Below are 19181 nucleotides of genomic sequence, written 5' to 3'. Positions count from 1 at the left end.
GAGTTCTGACAAAAGGGAAGAATTTATACCTTCAGAAACTTCAATACTCATTGGCTATCTGCCATGACAAGTATGTTGAACATCGTCCGTGCATCCATTTCCTGACATCATGCTGCTCAAGTGCTTGAAACATGTAAAGCTTTTCAGAAAATTATGCACACTGATCTACAGTCAGCAACTGCATACAAACCATCCCAAATCAACTGAAACCTTCAAGGTACCAATTTCTTCTATGATAACTTGAGTCAATACATGAAAGAATGAGAATGCACGCAATGGAAGGAGATGAGTTCTCATGCAATGAGTGAACCACATTCCCCGCATTATTTCAGTCTCCTACAGATATCAAAAGTGAAGTGTAAAGAGAGGAAACACCATCACAGGGCATCCTATACCCCATCCTGCCCACCTTCAATGGCGATGTAGCGTCTGTTCCACTTCTTCTCAGCAATGAGCATAGGCTGGGACCGCCTGATGCACACCACCCGCTTGTTGAGCTTGAACTCAGCCGCATAGAAGCGCAGAAGCTCCACCCACAGGTGGCCCACGCTACGGTCATTCTTGCAGCTCCACTGACCCTCCTGGAAGCAGCAAAAAATTCCACAGGGAAACCAGTCGTACAACGTAATGCGACAAATCAGCATCAGCAAAACTGGCTGTATGCTTCGCTTCTGCATCAGTCACCTTCGCATTGCTTCGCTGAATCTTATTTCGCCCTCGCATTTTTGTTTCGCTGCTGCATGGGCATCTGGCAGGTAGGGCCTTTCTGGAGGATGGAGGTGGGTAGTGGGTGGAGGCCTTCTGGAGGGTGGGAGATGCGTTTTTAACAATGGGTGACCCAAGGTGCCTAATTCACTAGGAGCCTCAGGTGGGAGATGGAGGCTTATTCTTCCTGTCAGACAGGGGCACCTCTATCAGGCAATACGACACTATGTCCCTTTTCAAGTAGTTACTCCAAATGCTACGAAACACACATTAACGAGCAATATATTTAAGTTGCAGTTGCATAATGCTGTCAACTCACCAGGTCCTTCGGTTTCAGGTACGACTCAGACTCCTTGGCACCTTTCATCTGCACAGTTTCAGCAAGAAAGAAGACGCATTATTTAGCAACAGTGGGAGCAGAGCAAGGGGGAGCGGCGAACCTCAACAGCCACTATGCCCTACAAAAATGCATTGTAGAAAAGGTGAAAATTTACAGCTGTCCATCCTATGTGTTGGGTAATGGGTAGCACAGATAATGCATTGATTTGTCCCAAGACTAACCGGGCTTTGAAAAGGCAACACAATTTTGTACTTCCGAAGTGCAACATGAAACGTGCGTGAAGTGCCGCAACTCTAATGCATCGTCACACGTGCAATCCCCATGCGTCGATGCAAAATGGGAGCCCCACGGCTTTCTGGGATAAAGCGCGTGAGCACAAGCCTTGGCAAGCGAGTGAAAGTAGCCATGCTCCTCTGATCCTCCTCATGTCTCGCAGGTGGGCTGAGTGAATCATAAGGGAGGAACAGATATGCATGAAAACCGAAGGAACAAAATCGTCCCAGGTAGCACAAACCATCAACCCAATACTAGGACTGTATGGGGAACATCTAGCCCTGCATAGGACCAGCACATTACAGTAAAAGCTCGTTAATTCAAACTTCACAGGACTAGAAAAAAGTTCGAATTATGCGATGTTCGAATTATCAAAAGGCCTCAAACAACCTTACAAGGACCATATGCATTACGGTAAATTTACCGTATTCACTTGCATAATGAATCCAAATGCATAATGAGCTCAACCACCACTTTTGACACTGACAATTTGAAAAAGAAAAAAAAAGAAGAAGCTAGTCTCTAGCGCGTCCCTCTGTTTTGCCCGTCACAGTCCACAACTCATTTCTTAGCAGCGCTTCAAGATACGGCACAGCGATAACATCACGGTGCGATGTGTGTTTCCTTTGAAATCAGTTCTAGCGGTTAGGGACGGTGGGGGGGACCTAGGACCTTGGCAGAGTGCCACCGGCCTTGACTCCTCGCCGGCACTTATCCTTCACGGTGCAACGTGGTAGTGGGAGTGCCTTCACTGCATGACAAGCTGAATAGCACTTGACGAGCGTACAGTTTGGTAACAGCAGAAAAACCGCGATGGAGAACCGCGATGGCAGCGCATAAAAAATAACACTATCTGAAACGTTTAGCAACTGCGATTGGTTAGCTGGCTGCTGTGCGGCCGACAAGTGCCACTGCCGCGGGCTGGAGCGGACGGCGCGAAGCTCGTAAAAGCAAAACGAAAACGTACTCAGCCTATTACGGTAATGTTGAATGAGGCCGCTTTGTTTGTTACACTTGTCATTGCGTGCATGTCAGAGGTGCATGGTCAAATGCGTAACATGTAATTTAGGTTTGAGGAGTGCTATTCCGACCACCGCTTGCGGTACCATGCAATCGTAACCAGACGTAGCCTAACTGATGCGAGACCAGTAGCGCGCATCCAACGCCACGGCTTTACATGGGTGTCGGCTGGGGCTGCGCCGACAGAAATACTTATTCGTATTCCCAAATTAACGAGAGTTGAATTAACGAGCATTGAGTTTCAAGTCTTGAAGGTCATGCGGAACAGACAGCAAGCAGCCGCTGCCATGGCCGCCACTCCCTACCCTCTGGTGCTGCCGGCTGCAGCGCCGGTCATGGTTAGGCTTTACCCACTCTTCCATGGTTTTACCTGGCTTTATGTTTGTCCTTATTTTGGAGGCGCACAGCCTTTTAAATATGCCGCCCTATCGCAGGGGTGTTTCTTTGGCTATGTGCTGGGCGCCAGGCCGCCCAGACGCGGTGCCACGTAGTTTGAATTATCTGCAGTGGAACCGACTCCCATGCAAATTAAATGGCTTTTTTGTACACAGACCTCTATAGAGCTTGGCTTGACCAAGCAGCTAGTTCGAATTATCCGAAAATTCGAATTATCGAAGTTTGAACTGAGTCCTGACGAGCTTTTACTGTCCCAACACATTATAATATTGGGCCAATGACTTGTGCTTGTTACGTTTCTGGGTGTTTCAACGAATGACGAGGAAGTGGCCACACTGAAGCTTGTGAGGAATGCCTTTATTCCATCTCGGCAGCCGGGCAGGAAAGAGCGAAGCAGCGCTCGGACGAGGCGTTATATTGCCCCTGATATCAGGGCTTATCATACACATCATCATGAACAAGACGGAATGATATGTTGAAAGAGGGCGTTATCAGCCGAAGAATGTAACATGCTGTCTGAAGTGAGGGACTGCAGGCAGGGTATACCCACCTCATGCAGAACAGGAAGAACAGCAGGCTTGCACTGCTGCAGGAAAAACACGGTCATGATGGCGAACGCGTGCGCGGGTAGAGTGCCTCGTTCCTGCTGGTCCAGGCCACAGTGCTGCAAATGCCAGGCAGAAGAATCAATGCAGGCTAGTACACTGCACAGCTAGACGGAGAGGCAGACCCAAACACAAGGCAGTCGTGGGCATACAAATAATCGTTCGACTTCATCAATCTCTTTGCTGGTGTGATTCTCAAGACTTGTGGCTGCTTGCCCAACATGCACTGCACACTAAGTCAGCAGCATTATTACTTCATAGCATGCGGTCGAATCCCACAACAATGAATGCCGGTTGAACAAAATTTTCGCTTCGCTGAAATATTTCTTATTGCATGTCAGCTCACCATAAAAACAAATGGAACAAATTTCTCGCCAAAATGAAATCCTTTTGGAGTGCGTTTCCCTTGAACATTCTTGCTAAAGGAGGCTGGATCAAAAAATGTATTTAACAATAAAATAAGCATATCACCATAAGTTCACATAGCTTTGCTTCACTAAAAACTTTCATTTGAATAGATACATGCCCCTTGTGGCCCACCCATTCACTGCACGCATGAAAACCATCATTGCTTGGCGGCAATGACAATTGGGCGGGCTACCTTAAACCAAGAAGGAGGTGCAAGTTTCCATTTTCTTCCTAGCCAGAGCACAATCAATCGGTATCTTGCACCACCATATGCGAAGCATTTGGTGTGATCCACAGTTTTATTGGTGCCCACAACGATCACACTACGATGTACAGTACAACCTTGTTAATTCGAAGTCATCGGGACCGCGAGAAATCTTCGAATTAAGCGGGTTTTCGAATTGACCGAACACACCAAGAAATAAGACTTAGGCAAAAAAATTAGTTGCAGGAACGTGTTACCTTTATTCGGCATATTTTGAATTACTACTGAAAGTAATCAGAGATGCTGGTTTGCCGCGTCCGGTAGTTTGCGGCTCCTAAGGTCATGCTCTCGAGTTGGTCAAATAGACGAAAGATCTCTGAACTTCCACCGCGGCACTCAACAAAACTGCAGATAACATTCAGCGATCCGATAACTTCACCAAGAGCAGGTGCTCGGGGAGGCTCGTCGGTGTCGTCGTCGCTGTCATCGCGCATGTTCGTACCAGCAGTGATCTCACTCTCCAAGTCAGAGTAGCCAGTCTGCTCTTCGCTCTCAATGTTGATATACTCAGCGAAGCCGACTGCGTTGGACTCATCCTCTGCGCAGAGCGCATTGATGCGGTCGCAATACTCTGCTCCTTCTTCGTCAAGAGTAGTAGTACATGGGTGGTCTGCATCGGCATTAACAGTGCTTTCACTGGAAAAACCAGCGTGTTCAAAACACCGCCTGATCAATGTGGGCTCCACTTGTTTCCAAGCGTACACCATGAGGCATATGGTTCCGAGGAGGTCGATGGAGTACTCCTTGCCATTGTCGTAGCAAAGAAGCCCGCACTCGTGACCGCTTCGAAGAATAGGTCTTGCCGTAAGCCTCTGTTATTTTTTACTTGTTGCTCAATATTGTGGACAACGTCGAGAGGGGCACGCCATGCCTTTTGGCCAACTCGGTCTTCGAACAAGCGCTCTTGCCTGCTTTCTGGATCAAGCAGAACTTCTGCTGCAGCGTTAAAGTCTTGTACTTTGGCATTTCTGCACTGCTACGGTCACAAAGCTAGCACTTCTGCACAATCCCGCCCAAAAAAACGGCACAGTAGCCGACCCCTAACCACAGCGCACAACACAAAGAAATGGCGCAGGCGAGACCGGCGCGGCGGTGGTGGTGGCGTACTTGCAGCATCGGAGGCACGGGGGAAGAGTGGGCGAAGCACACCAAGGGATGGAGTGGGGGCGAAGTCACGTAATAAAAACCGGTATGCCCGCCGTGTTGCAGTGAAGCACGTCTTCTCCTCTGCAGGCGCGTGTTTCGGCGGTGCGCGAGGCGCACTGTGGACCGATTTTTGTGCAGAGAGTGCTCCGGCTGGGGCGCTTCGCCTATAAATCATCACCATTACTATGTGGCTTTGCCTCGCGGCTCCGTAGGGCTGTCGTTTCGCCGGGTTTGCGGCGAAACATGGATCAGGCATTGCCGCATACCAGTCCAAATTTTCGAATTAACCGGGCTGGCGCAGGCCGCCTGTTCGAATTATCCGGCCAAATTTACATTGGAAAATACGGGACCGCAGAAAACCTTCGAATTATCCGGGATTTCGAATTAACAGAGTTCGAATTATCGAGGTTGTACTGTAATTGCTCATTGTTATGAAAATGGCACCACGTCTTTCGTGGAAAAAAGAAAAAGCAGCTGACCGACACCTTTGTGAATAAATGGCATTTTTCAATTGTGTAGTTCACTCTGACAGTTTTTTTGGGCTGATTTCGCAATAACGAAATTTCCCCCTCAACGAAATTTTTCCTCACCTCGTCAGTTTTGTTGTAACAAGGTTCTACTGCAGAAGCGACAAAGTCAGTGCTCACTCCTCCAGGCCAAAAGAAGGCAGTTTGATTCCCAACCTGGCCAGCAGTTAATTTTTATTATTTCGTGATGATCTCTTTGCCCTGCACTCTTTTTGCGAGGCTGCCACCGCCCGTGGCTCGAGTCCTACTCCTCTTTCCAGTGTGTCTTGAGTAATATGGTGAAGAAACAAGAAGATTCCACAGGATAGACCAGCTGGAGCCTGATAGCTTTTGCTAAAAACCAGTGTGACTGGCTGATCGAACGAGGTCACTTAACATGTAGCATATCTCTGAGTGTCTGTGACGTTCAATGAATGGCACTGATACCGAAGTTAGCCTGAGACCTCAGCACATCTGCAGTAAACTGAGCATTCCCAAGTCAGCATACTCACTGGCTATGCTCTCCTGTGCCTTTATTACAAAGTAAGCTTCAACACTAGCCAAAATCGCTAATGAAGCTGGTCACATGAGGCAACAGTAACAGTCAGCAATTATCAGTTGTGCAGTAATATAAATTCAGCTTTTTCTAGACCAATCTCCACGAGAAATTCCCACTGCATCGACAGCTACTCAGTGCGACGAAAAAACAAACTAAAAAATTCAAATTAGCACTCATCTCGGCAAACATTAAATATGCGACAAAATAAAGTAATTGCAGGCTATGGAATGGGACACACCAGGAAGCGCAAATGATAAGATGTTGTTTCATCCCAAAAAGCAGGCAAAAAAGTTTGGTTGCCCCCTCGATTACCTTGGCCCACAACCGAAAAGCAACGCCCAGAGTTTTCACTCGTGGGTCCAGCGAGGCATAGTCGTCAAGCAGTCTCGAAGTCTTCTGCGAGTTGCAGTTGTTGAGGCTGATCTCACAAGAGAGCTTGCTGCTGACCTCCTTGAAGCGTATGCGCGGCACTTTGGACAAGTAGTTCTTCGTCACCTGCTCATACTTGGCTGCACAATCAGAATGCAAGAAAGGTGAAAGTATAAGCTTCACCCTTCAAGATGATTTCGTAATTCTGTGAATAAATTTACCGACATATCAATCCTACTCTCATTTTGTGGCTACAGCAGTTACAAACATGCCATCACTTTACAGTAAGTGAACTTTAACTACACAAAATAAATTTTCTACTGCCTGTGGAAACAGTTGGAATAGCAATTATCTGCAAAAAGATTGTTGCTGGATGGATGGCTACTTATTACAATGCACAAAGAACCCAGTGCGAGAAGTGCTGCCCTAGGTTTTCACATTTTAAATAGAACACCTTCACCTACAATCACAATAATTGCCTATCCAGTCACAATCCAAAAAAATGTTAATTCTATATGCCCTGCAGGCTAAAACTTTCTCCTACAAATTTGCAGCAGCCCAATGTGTGTACTTCAAGCAAAAAAAATTATGAAAATCCAGCTCACAGTTTCAAGTTGGCATTCCAGCTTACATATTTACCCAAAACATAAGAAAGAACGTAATCCACCCTGTTTTCAAAGGCAATCAGCAATGACTAATGATTTCATCAAGTATCGTCATGACCTTTTGCATTATGAATTTTCTTGGTCTTGAAAACACTTTTCCTCTTAATACAACAATAATACACGGCCTCATTATACAAGGCCGACCCTTAATACAACAACAACTCAAAAAGATTTTTCTCGCTGCTTTCCACACCAACTTCCACACAACTTAGCCATATATAGTACACTGAGTTACAATAATAAAGTGTCTGTAAGGAAGTCGAACAGTTACTTGCTGCAGACGAGCAGTTAGTTACGAACAGTTAGCAGTTACTTGCAGCACCTAATCGCTTCACTAGTTTTTTTCTTGACGCATTAAGAATTCCTCCGAGTGACAACTGCAGGCTTACGGCATCCTTGGAGGAGGTCGCCCGTGCCAACGAACAGCTGGGCACAGTCCGCTTTCCCAGCTGGAGACAAGTCCAAGTTGACATTGCTCGTCTTCAGGCCGAACCCGTTGACGGAGGAGCCGTGCAGGTGGAACCTGACATCTACGTGCCAGAGTTTTGTCAACAAGACAGCTTCCTCAAGGCTACACAGGCTTGTTCAGACAAAAAAGGCTTCAATAAAGCCATGCAAATGCAAGTGCAACCTCACACCTATGCATCAAAAATTATAGACGAAACCTTTCCCTTACATGCACCACATTTTTTTTTTGCTGTCAAACCGCCAAAATCACACCGAAAGGAAATAAACTACTTTCAAGCTCAAATTCTTATGTCCTGCGAATAAGCATTATAGTCGGTGAAAAGTGACCGTGGACTATTGATTTCTCCCGGGTTCTTAATTGCTTGCACTATTTCGAAGTTTTACGGCTTAGAACACAACAAGAACGACTTACGATGCTGAAATGCTGTATAAATTAGCGAACATGTTTTTGCTCCTAACTACTGCAGCAAACTCGACACCTCGTGGGAAGCAAACTGCGTTATACTAACCTGGTAATGTCTCCCTGATGAACGTTTCCAGATCAGCAGCCATTCTCTTCCGCAGCTCAACCTCATCCGCACTCAGGCTGTGCTCCTCGACAATCTTCTCGATGACGGCGCCAATCGCGTCACACTGAACGTCCACTGGATAAGGAAGGTTCTTGATGGCCACCCGCATGTCACTGACCTGCACGTGCAAACAAATTCAGTGACGTTCATTTCATCATCATCATCAGCCTGATTATACCCACTGCAGGGCGAAGGCCTCTCCCATATTTCTCCACTTAACCCGGTTCTGTGCTAGCTGCATCCACCTGACCCCTGCGAACTTCTTAATCTCACCCGCCCACCTAACTTTCTGCCGCCCCCTGCTACGCTTTCCTTCCCGTGGAATCCAGTTTGTTACCCTCAGCGACCATCGGTTATCCTCTCTTCGCACTACATGTCCTGCTCATGTCCATTTCTTCTTCTTAATTTCTACTAGAATGTCGGTAACTTGAGTTATTTCTCTGACCCACTCTGCACGCTTTCTATCTCTTAATGTTACCCCTACCATTTTTCGTTCCATAGCCCTCTGGGTTGTCCTCAACTTAAGTAGAACTCTCTTGGTTAGTCTCCACGTTTCAGCCCCATAGGTGAGTACAGGCAAGATGCACCTGTTGTATACTTTCCTCTTGAGCGATACCGGTAAGCCGCTAGTCATAATCTGCGAGTGCTTGCCAAATGCGCTCCATCCCAATCTTATTCTTCTTGTTATTTCCTTTTCATGGTCCGGATCTGTGGTTACTACCTGTCCTAAGTAGACATATACTGCTGTTCCTTCCCGAGGCTGTTGAACATTACCTTAGTCTTCTGCATATTGATTTTCAAGCCTACCTTTCTACTTTTCCTGTCTAGGTCATCAATCATTATTTGCAGTTCATCCCCCGAGTTGCTTAGCAAGGCAATGTCATAGGCAAATCACAGATTACTGATGCAGACGTTCGCAGACGTTCATATCACAGGAGGTGTAATGAGTAGCAGAGCAAACCAAGGTCAACAGGAAAACAAACAATTAGAGCTAGTCGTAAGAATGCTCACAAGCTTTTTGCTGGCGTGCTGGTCTTGGTCCAGGTGCTTATCAACATACCACACATCATCGAAATGCCGATGACAGAGGTGGCAATAGAAGTGCGCCCTTGGGAAACGCTTGGATCTCTGCAAGAAAAAAACAACAACAAAAAAAAAAAGCCCAAGCACTTTGGTTATGATTTGTCTACAGTCAGCCTTCGACATAGACTTAAAGAAACATCCAAAAAAGCAACGTTGTTAACCCACAACCATACTTGGCAAGACTGAAGACCAAAAGCTTTTTTTTATTCGTGCCAATGGGGTGTACCAGCACCATTCAATGTTTCAATGCTCCAAGGGAGAGGGGGAGACTGTTCGCCAAACTTTCAGGCAGTGTACAATGACCTCGCGGTAGCAGACTTTGATAGCTTCAAAAATCTGTTGGAGTAGTTTTGCTCAAAAGCTTGGTCCAGGCTGATGGCCCTTCACAAGCAACAGCGTCGCACATTGATGAGCGGTATTGTGTTCCATTTTCAGTTTCAAATCACCTTTGCCATCCTAAGACACGCTGATGTCGTATCCTGATGCTGTGCAAAATACACAGCGTTCGCCTTAACTTGATGCCACACATGTTCAAAAATTCAGAAGTATAAGATCGCAAAACTCCTTCAAATATCTCTTCCTAGGTTTCGACAGCACCATGACTTCCTGCATAGGAGAATTCTATCTTTACATTGAGGTCTGGGCAGCCTACCTATCCCTAAACATACATGCAAACAGCTGAAAAAAGAAAAAAATATGCACGCACGCACGCACACACACACACACACACAAAATGCCATCAGCCACAGTCACTTTGGCTTGATTTGGCTTTGATCGCCTGCTTAGCTGATGATGCTAGTGCGGCTGCTGGTGATTATGATGCAGCTGCAAATTTCCAGATGTCGGTTGAGCAAAAATCATTCTTACAAGTGCGGAGATGACCTCTTGGGAGATAGAGCAGTGGTCGTAGAATTGGAAAGTTTGGTCAAAAATCACGAATATCCTAGGCGAATCGGCAGGGTTAGCAGGTATTGATAATAGACCCCTTTCATCAACATTAAGTTGGCATCACCTCGATGCTTGATTTCCCACTAAAAGTAGAGCAACAATTTTTTTTTAACTTTATGTTATAGCCACCATTCGTTTGTTTTATGCAGCAGAATATATTCACAGAACTCCTCTGGCAGCACTACATGCATATATGCAGCGGTTAAATACAATATCGGTTGTTTATCTTTGTTTCCTTGGTCACCAGTGAAGCCATGTTAAGGGCAACGTGTTATGCGAGAGAGAAAGAGAACTTTGTGAATTATGAAAGGAGTGTATTCACTAATAAAGCCCTAGTTAGAGTATGCAGTATTGATAATTTGGGATCTACACACAGAAAAACATAGTAGCTGGGGATGAATAAACGCATGACACACTGTGCATTTCCCGTCTAATAAACAAAACCAGAAGGATTCACTAACTGTTCCGATGTCCACAAATGGTGCCATTTCTCTCCACATGACCAGAAATGTGCCATGCTTGTGATTTATGCGCATTTATTCACAGGAAATTTAGCATTGCACCTATGGCACCTAGGCAGATTCATAATACTCACCACCATCCATTACCACTCCATCCCCCTTTACTTTGCTCACACAAACACACTCAAACTCTTCTAATTGACTCCAACCAATTAAGACTGAAACAAGTAGCAAATGATGTGGTGCAAAATGACAACAGTGAGAAGGCGATTACAGATTATTTAACACAATTTTTGCTTTCTCACTTTTCTGCAGTTGTGTTCACCCGCCCTGCAACCGTTATTTTCTTGTGCCAGTTGACAATTTGACATATATGCAATTAAGTGCTCTAACTAATACTTGAAACAAATCCTGCTGTGCTGTGCGATGTCAGTGCACGTTAAAGAACCCCAGGTAGTCGAAATTTCCGGAGTCCTCCACTATGGCGTCTCTCATAGCCTGAGTCGCATTGGGACGTTAAACCCAACAAACCAACCAACCAAATCCTGCTGCATTCGTAAAAGAAATCAATTCACGTCCCTCTTTATTACGCATTTTTTCCCCCTTTCTGGACTGAAGGTCTGCAGTATTACGTAAAGAAATAAAGGAATAAACATACTCTGAAGAGAATCAATCGTGCAGTTCAAAGATTTGATACTCCAGGAGCTGGCAAAAGGCACCAGCACACACACACACACATGCACGCCCACGCATGGACACATACCAGGTAAAGCAAGCAACAGTTACCCTTTTCAAAGGTAGAACCCTGTGCTGCCTGAACAATTCCAGCTGGTCATTGGATGCGTTGAAGCCATCAAACCGGTTTGTAGGCAAGGGGCCTGTGAATATTGGATTGAGACGTCAGTGTTCAGCCAATTTGAATGCTGCAGAGAGCACCAATGCTTGACAGTAAGCATTTATTTAACATAGTTTTAGGAATACATTTAAAAAAAAGAGCTCCATTTAGACACTGTTTAACTACCCAGAGGAAAAACTAGCAACATGGAACCCCCTCTAGTGAGGGAATGACAGGAGATGTCATCTGACTTGGCTAGCATCAGGCCAGAAACAGATTCAATCATGACAACAAAATTTTCTCGCGGCAGGCCTCAAAGAAATGCTTCGCTAATGTCCACATAGCCTTACCCCCAAATGCTCCGTCATACTAAATTGGTTAAAGAGTCAAAACATGCTTTAATTAAAAGCAATTAATTAGCCAGAGTTGCTTTGGGACATTAAACCCCATAAACTATAAAAGAATTCAATCTGCACACAATGAACATCCTCACAGCTACAGCGGCTATTGCGGCGCAGTCATGACTCCGTAGCAGAATTGAAGTGTTTGGTCGAACACTAGCAAAGCCAAACATGAAGCCTCATCTCCCTCACTTTCACATGGCGGATGAAGTGCTCTTCAAAAAACTCATACAGCGTTACTGTTCCTCCATTTCATTTCGATAAACTTTGTGGAACTCGCAAACGAAATGCTCTGGCATGGAGAGCAATGACAACAAAGTCAACTCTTCAGTTTGTGAAGATAAGAAAACTGCTTTTGCAAGTGGAAACTACAGAGCATTTTGAAATTTGCTGCATACCTCCAATGGCTTATATGTCGATTAAATTTGGCTGATTCCCTTCAGACAGCCCTGATATTTATATAAAAGCTTCAGACGATGTTAGCCAGAATTATTCATGTCTGATGTAACCTGAACTAACTGCTTTAAAGAACACCTAAGTGAGTGGGAACCAAAATAAAATTAAAATTAAGGCTGGTAAATAAACAACATTTAAACCGTTGAGCTGAGCAACAAGTTTCAATTTTACTGGCGATTTCTGCTTGAAAAAAAAAGAAAAAACATTTTTCATATTTCAGTGGGCATAAGAGTTGACTCATTTATTTTATAGTTAGCCGGAGTTAATATGCTCCAGCTGGCTTTTAAAAACCTGGAACGATAATTCCGTAGCTTTTTTTCTAAACATACGCCAATTTTTTACAAGATCCTCAAACCGGTTATGTGGATGCATGAAACACGAGCAGTATTCAATTCCATCGAATTACCAAGTTTTCTGTTTTGCAAGTTAACAAGCTTAGCAATTCACACATGATTAGGTACTGATTAAATCATTTCAGCTGTCTCACCTGTAGGCATCACAGAGGGTGACAGACACACTGTTAACCTGACAAAGCATTAACAATATTAACGTTTCTATCTGCACAGTTTTTTAAAGCAAATAAGAAATGGAATTCTCAGCAGTCGTCGCAGCAGTTTTTGCTTTTGTTTAAACTTCTGAATGATAGCTTCAATGAAAAAGGTCAGTACAAATCACCTGAGGCATGAAAAAAAAAGAACAACTTCTGTTACACTATTTAAATTCAATACAATGTGAAAGTGAGCCTGCTTAAAAAAAGCTGGAATGACAACAAAAAAAGTGGTTATATTGCAGAGAATGAAAGCAAATCAGCATGAAAGAAAAATGAAATTATAGATTATTTACAGGTCACAAGTTAATATCATGCATGATCCATGTATACTAGTCCCTTGCACATATTACAGAGAAGAAAACATGCAATTGAAATCTGTGTCCTCTGCACCTTTAGGCCTGTATGTAGTGCCCTTTGAAATGTCTAAACAGCAGCCCATTGGCTTCAACTGACTGTGTTAATACTTCAAATCCGTTTAACCTCATTTTGGTGGGGTCATGGGGTCACAGAAGGTCGCTTTCTTTCAATCATTCAGTAAGCCTCAATGGCATCCTAATCACATTCATTACTTTGGGAATTTTAGAAAAGAAACTATGAGCCCCACTTCCTTGAACGGTGTGATGGGACAGTGCTTATCGCTACCATCTACAGCTTCCCGTACTGATCCTAGTTTGCGTGTATGCACTTGTATATTCCCTAGCCCTTCAATCTGTGCCTGTATTATCTCATGCTTATGCATTAGCATAAAGTCGAAAGCTATTACATTATGTGAAGGACCCCCTGATGTAGATATAAAGCCCTGCTTCAGCTACGTTGTACGAACGTGCTTAAGTGGCAGTAGCGTGTCTAACTTGGGATCCAAAGGTTTCTGAGTGTTTCGATTCACATCTCAACCTCCCACAACAAAGAGCTGCTTGAAATGGCAGCCCCTGGCACTTCAACCATGTCATGTGGTCTCATGATGTCAAACAACCCACCAACCAATCACAGTCCGGCCATGTCACCTGCCAACTACCACCTGTCAATGGAATGCCTGTAGTATTCACTAACAACGCTGACACCAACAGTCCTGATTTTTCTGAAGAGTGGAGCCTTGAATGCAGCTCAGCGGTTATGGCGCTCAACTGCTGAATCTAAGGATAGCGTTCGAACCCCGCCGCTGCGGCCACTTTCTCGACAGAGGCAAAAAGCAAGCTGTCCATGTACTGTGCGATGTCAGTGCACATCAAACTCCAGGTGGTCGAAACTTCAGGAGTCCTCCATTACGGCATCCCTCACAGCCCGAATTGCTTTGGGACGTTAAACAGCAGAAACCTAGAAACCAACCTAAAAACGGAAAGGCCACGTTTTTGCAGACAATAAACACACATATTTAAATTTCGCAGAACCAAAGAAACGGTGTCTCACCAAAGGGCATTCCAGGTGTAGCATGACGTTGTTTCTCACGCGGCATTGCCTGGTTTTGAAGCAGGTACCTTTCAAGGTCCTGCAAGAACATAATCTGGCTTCCCTTTGAGGGAGGCTGTACTGGTGACAATTCCTCTGATGTTCTTCGTGATCCCTTCCTGTTGTTCTTGACCGGCGACATGCGTCCTCCTGCCACAGTTCTGGTTTTGTGCAGTCCACAACCTTCGTCCCTCGGTGGACCTCCAGAACATGCGGGCAGTTCCCCTCGTGCCATGTTGAACCCTTCTCCGTCCAAACTACCGTCCAAGAAACGCACAAATGGTGTCAGCACTGATGCTTCGATTGCTTCCACAGGTGGCACCACTGTTTGGTCATTTTCAACCGGCCTAAAGACTGGCTTTGGAGCCGGGTCGTTTTTTCGTCGGTCGCGCTTGCCTGGCTTCTGCTGGAACCGCATGGACTTCGGTCGGCAGTCAACTTCGTCGTGAGCAGCGTTGCCAGCAGTCAAGGATAACGGCACACCACACAACACGTTCACTGGTGGCAAGCCCTGCACCGAGGGCTGCGGCTGCGACACAGGTGGCGGTCTGTCGTCGTGTCGCACAGCGATATCTGGTGGCCGATCCTGGTTGATGGAGGATAACAGGAGGCGATTCAAGTCCCTTTCAATTTCTTGGCACATCTCTCTGTCGGACAAGGCCGCCATATCCACCTTCCAGACAACCCGTTTCCAGTGGGCTGGAAACGGGTAATTGGGTAAGCAACACTCTAGCGATCCCACAGTAACAAGCAGTGGCAAGTTCGCTCCTCGAGGGTGATCAGAAAGTTGAAACAGCCATTTGCACTAAAACACAGCCGACTGCAAAAAAAAAACATCATATTACGGTTCTTAAGCCGTTTCAGCCCCTCCGTCGAAAAACGGTTGTTCTGTGCACGAAACAATATAAAACTGAAAACTCCTTGCAGTGTATGGAGCAGCAAAGCTATGAGCTAGAGCTGATCTACAATCACGCCTCAATTATGACAACGCATGCCATTCAAAAGTAAAATCACGCACCTCTTACTTACCCTGGCGCAATTACCAACAGCAACACCGGACAGTCAGGGCCGGCTGGTCCTCATCCTTGGACGATGCATCCTTTGGTCAACAGCTGCTGAGCGCGGCACATGTAAATAAGTTCACCACTTTTCGTTTCATCGAACTTCTGCGGCCATCGCAAAACAGCTATGTGACGCGGTGCTGACTGAGCCTTCGCAGAAGAGGCCAGCACACGAGTTAGCAGAAGGCAGCATCCGATCGCGACTATTGGCAGACCACCACAGCACAAGACAAAACAATGGAACAAAGCTATCACCAACGATTGCGATCGGAGATAGTGGGATTCCACCACACGTTCACAGAAGTCGATTTTCCTCAAAAAACGGGTTATGCTGTCACCCGATAAGCGCACAAAGCGGTGACCTGTCAGTATAACATTAACGCGGCAGCCACGGCTTACTGAGAGCAATCAGACAGTAACAGAAGGCGAGATTTCTTAAAGATATGCGCGACAGATGAACAGTGAGCATAGTATATTCAGCCGTGTCTTTAAAAATGGGGCATCAAATAACCTGCGTTGGGACGCTACGATCTACGGGCAGTAAGGTCGGCCTCCGAATAGCAGGTATGAAAGATCTTTGGAAGAGCCTTACGAAGTGCGGCGAAGTCTTATGCTTGCAGTTTATCGCTTTTTCTGTCGGTGACGTATTCGCTGCAGTTGCGTCCAGGATTACACGATAAAGCCCCGTAGTCACGGCGGCTGCGCTACGTCCGCCATATTTCACAACAGAAGCATTGTCGCCAGACTGCCGTTCCCGTTGATGTTCGAATATAGGCAATATAGGTGTCTCTCAGGTACAAAAGTTAATTCCGTATCGTCACTTATTCTGTTCTAACATTTAGCTGTGTCGCTGGGCTTTGAATAAATCGCAATGGGACACTCGGTGAGCCTTTTTGCCCGTGATGTATGTATGTATGTATGTATGTATGTATGTATGTATGTATGTATGTATGTATGTATGTATGTATGTATGTATGTATGTATGTATGTATGTATGTATGTATGTATGTATGTATGTATGTATGTATGTATGTATGTATGTACAGGGTCTTGAATATTTGGGGGCTGGCATTTAAGAAATTGCTATGCAAAATCTACTAACCCATTCGAGCTGAAATAACGTTCACAAAGTAGCAAAATATAGTCTACGTTATCTGATAAGTGATTCAACATCGGTACTTGCCTAGATTTCTCGAAATCGAGAAAAAACTGCTCTCGGTGGCGTGCACAATTTTCGCAGAAGAGAGTCGAAAAGCTATTTTAACATGATGCGTCATCTGTCGAGCAGTGAGACAAGCTCCATCCCGGCCGTTGGCGCGCTTGCCTCGCTGCCCGACAGATGACGCACCATGTTAAAATAACTTTTCGACTCTCTTCTGCGAAAATTGTGCACGCCGCCGAGAGCAGTTTTTTCTCGATTTCGGAAAATCTAGGCAAGTACCGATGTTGAATCACTTATCAGATAACGTAGACGATATTTTGCTACTTTGTGAACGTTATTTCAGCTCGAATGGTGTAGTAGATTTTGCATAGGAATGTGTTAAGTCCCAGCCCCCAAATATTCAAAACCCTGTATGTATGTATGTATGTATGTATGTATGTATGTATGTATGTATGTATGTATGTATGTATGTATGTATGTATGTATGTATGTATGTATGTATGTATGTATGTATGTATGTATGTATGTATGTGTGTGTATGTATGTATGTATGTATGTATGTATGTATGTATGTATGTATGTATGTATGTATGTATGTATGTATGTATGTATGTGTGTATGTATGTATGTTGGTTTGTGGGGTTTAACGTCCCAAAGCGACTAAGGCTATGAGAGACGCCGTAGTGGAGGACTCCGGAAATTTCGACCACCTGGGGTTCTTTAACGTGCACTGACATCGCACAGCACACGGACGCCACTCCGTTTCGCCTCCATCGAAACGCAACCGCCGAGGTCGGGTTCGAACCCGGGAACTCCAGCACAGTAGTCAGGCGTCTTACCACTGCACCACCGTATGTATGTATGTATGTATGTATGTATGTATGTATGTATGTATGTATGTATGTATGTATGTATGTATGTATGTATGTATGTATGTATGTATGTATGTATGTATGTATGTATGTATGTATGTATGTATGTATGTATGCGTTTTCAGGAATATGTCACGCCAATCTTAAAATCAAGATTCAGTTAGAATATCAATAGAATACATGCATGTTCAGTCGTGTACTGCGCACTTTCTTTCTACTGCGGTGAACACTGTTCACGAAGTCGCATGCAGTGAGCGCGAGCCAGCTGCCTTAATTTAATTCACTTTTTCGCCCACTGCGACCCAATACCACCACCTCAAAGCACACACCAACTTTCCCTCTCCAGGGCGCGTTTCGAGCCGCCCCGCTGTGCGTAATGCCCCTCCACCGCGCCCCAATGGAATTCCCTCCGGGTTATCGTACATGACTAATTGGCACCAGCGTCTGTAATTTGTGGCCGCTGGGAGGTATAAAAGTTTCACCTCCCTGCAGTCTGAACGCATGCTGCAGGGTAAAGCTTGCAGGTGCTTTGAAACTTCAGCTGCTTCAGCTGACCCGGGCCCCCTCCTCCAACGTGTACAAAATTCTCTAAGAACGCGCGATCGAGTCACAGCACACCACGAAACACAAAAAGAAGTAATTGACATCAATGTCTAGGCCAAGAAATGGGCACTGCTGAAAGAATTCTCATTTGAGACGTTCTGTAGACCCAAAAGCTACAAGCCTTCCTAGCCTGTAGCTTTCAAGACTTCTACGTAGAAGTCTAGAAAATTTCTCCCCTAGAAAATTTTTATACCTGTTTCCTGTTTTAGACATTGCTATAGCTGTAGCTCTGCTATAGCTATGCTAGTAGACGTCTTTAAACCCTCTTGCCTAGAACATTTCTATTCTTGTTTTAGACGTTGTGTAACGATTTGCAGTTTCTGCTCGTTGTCCTTACAGCTGACTTACAGATTTCCGCAAATGGTCTATACCCCCCCCCCCCTCCATTGTTGATGATGCTATTGGGAAAGCTCGAGGCTTTTAGACAGAAATGAAATAATCAGCTTTGAAAAATCACAGCAGAACGACAGGCCAACAAACCTCGTTCTATACACATTCCTCAAACATGCCACGGGTTAATAATATTCTATCGAAACATTTCAATATAATCCAGCAATACAGTCACTTGTCTTCCATTTTCAAACAGCCACCGAGAGCAGTGTATCGGCGCTCTAGAGACCTAAAGGACATATGTTATACCCATGCCACACGGGAAAATTAATGTCATTTCCACCGAATGACATTCGTTCAGTTTAATGTCATTTTTTCGACGCGCTGCTACACGACCAAAACAAATGTGATGATGCTGATGTGCGGCCATTCCCCTTTGTATCGGGGGATCACAAAGTTCTGGATCAGGCCAGGAGAAACGGGTAGAAAAAATTGAGGAGTGAAAGAAAATTCTATGCTAAATGTCCAGTCAAATAGTCCGAAGAAGTAAGAAAGAGAGAGAAAGAAGAAATTCAACAGGCTTCTCTGTTGCGCCACCAGTCCTCGAGGCGGCGCTTTGTCGTCTCCAGTATTTCCGTAGGTGAGCCCAGGTATGGCCACCAACTTCCACAGGGCCCTA

The 19181-nt window shown here is 45.1% G+C and overlaps 1 protein-coding gene across 14 annotated transcripts in view; it reads right to left on the bottom strand.

The window, feature by feature from the left end:
• The window catches only part of LOC146182554 (terminal uridylyltransferase 7-like), a 257608-nt gene that overhangs the window by 57971 nt on the left and 180456 nt on the right, over positions 1-19181 (bottom strand). For 2 of the 14 annotated variants that reach the window (XM_084577697.1, XM_084577703.1), the window contains 11 exons: positions 15504-15586; positions 14436-15060; positions 11573-11664; positions 9306-9422; positions 8235-8412; positions 7647-7787; positions 6536-6732; positions 3285-3398; positions 1025-1072; positions 685-801; positions 410-581 (listed from right to left, as the gene is read on the bottom strand). In XM_084577697.1, coding sequence (XP_084433823.1) covers positions 410-581; positions 685-801; positions 1025-1072; positions 3285-3398; positions 6536-6732; positions 7647-7787; positions 8235-8412; positions 9306-9422; positions 11573-11664; positions 14436-14892 — 1633 coding nt within the window. In that variant the 5' untranslated portion in view covers positions 14893-15060; positions 15504-15586. Of the gene's footprint in view, positions 1-409; positions 582-684; positions 802-1024; positions 1073-3284; positions 3399-6535; positions 6733-7646; positions 7788-8234; positions 8413-9305; positions 9423-11572; positions 11665-14435; positions 15174-15492; positions 15590-16127; positions 16310-19181 lie in introns of those variants that run through there. The other 12 variants (XM_084577692.1, XM_084577689.1, XM_084577691.1 and 9 more) reach the window with 12 other exon arrangements.

This window comes from Amblyomma maculatum, chromosome 8 (genome assembly GCF_055883805.1).
Source record: "Amblyomma maculatum isolate TAMU_Amacu chromosome 8, ASM5588380v1, whole genome shotgun sequence".
NCBI classification, from domain to species: Eukaryota; Metazoa; Arthropoda; class Arachnida; order Ixodida; family Ixodidae; genus Amblyomma; species Amblyomma maculatum.
This window is presented reverse-complemented; position numbering and strand designations above follow the sequence as displayed.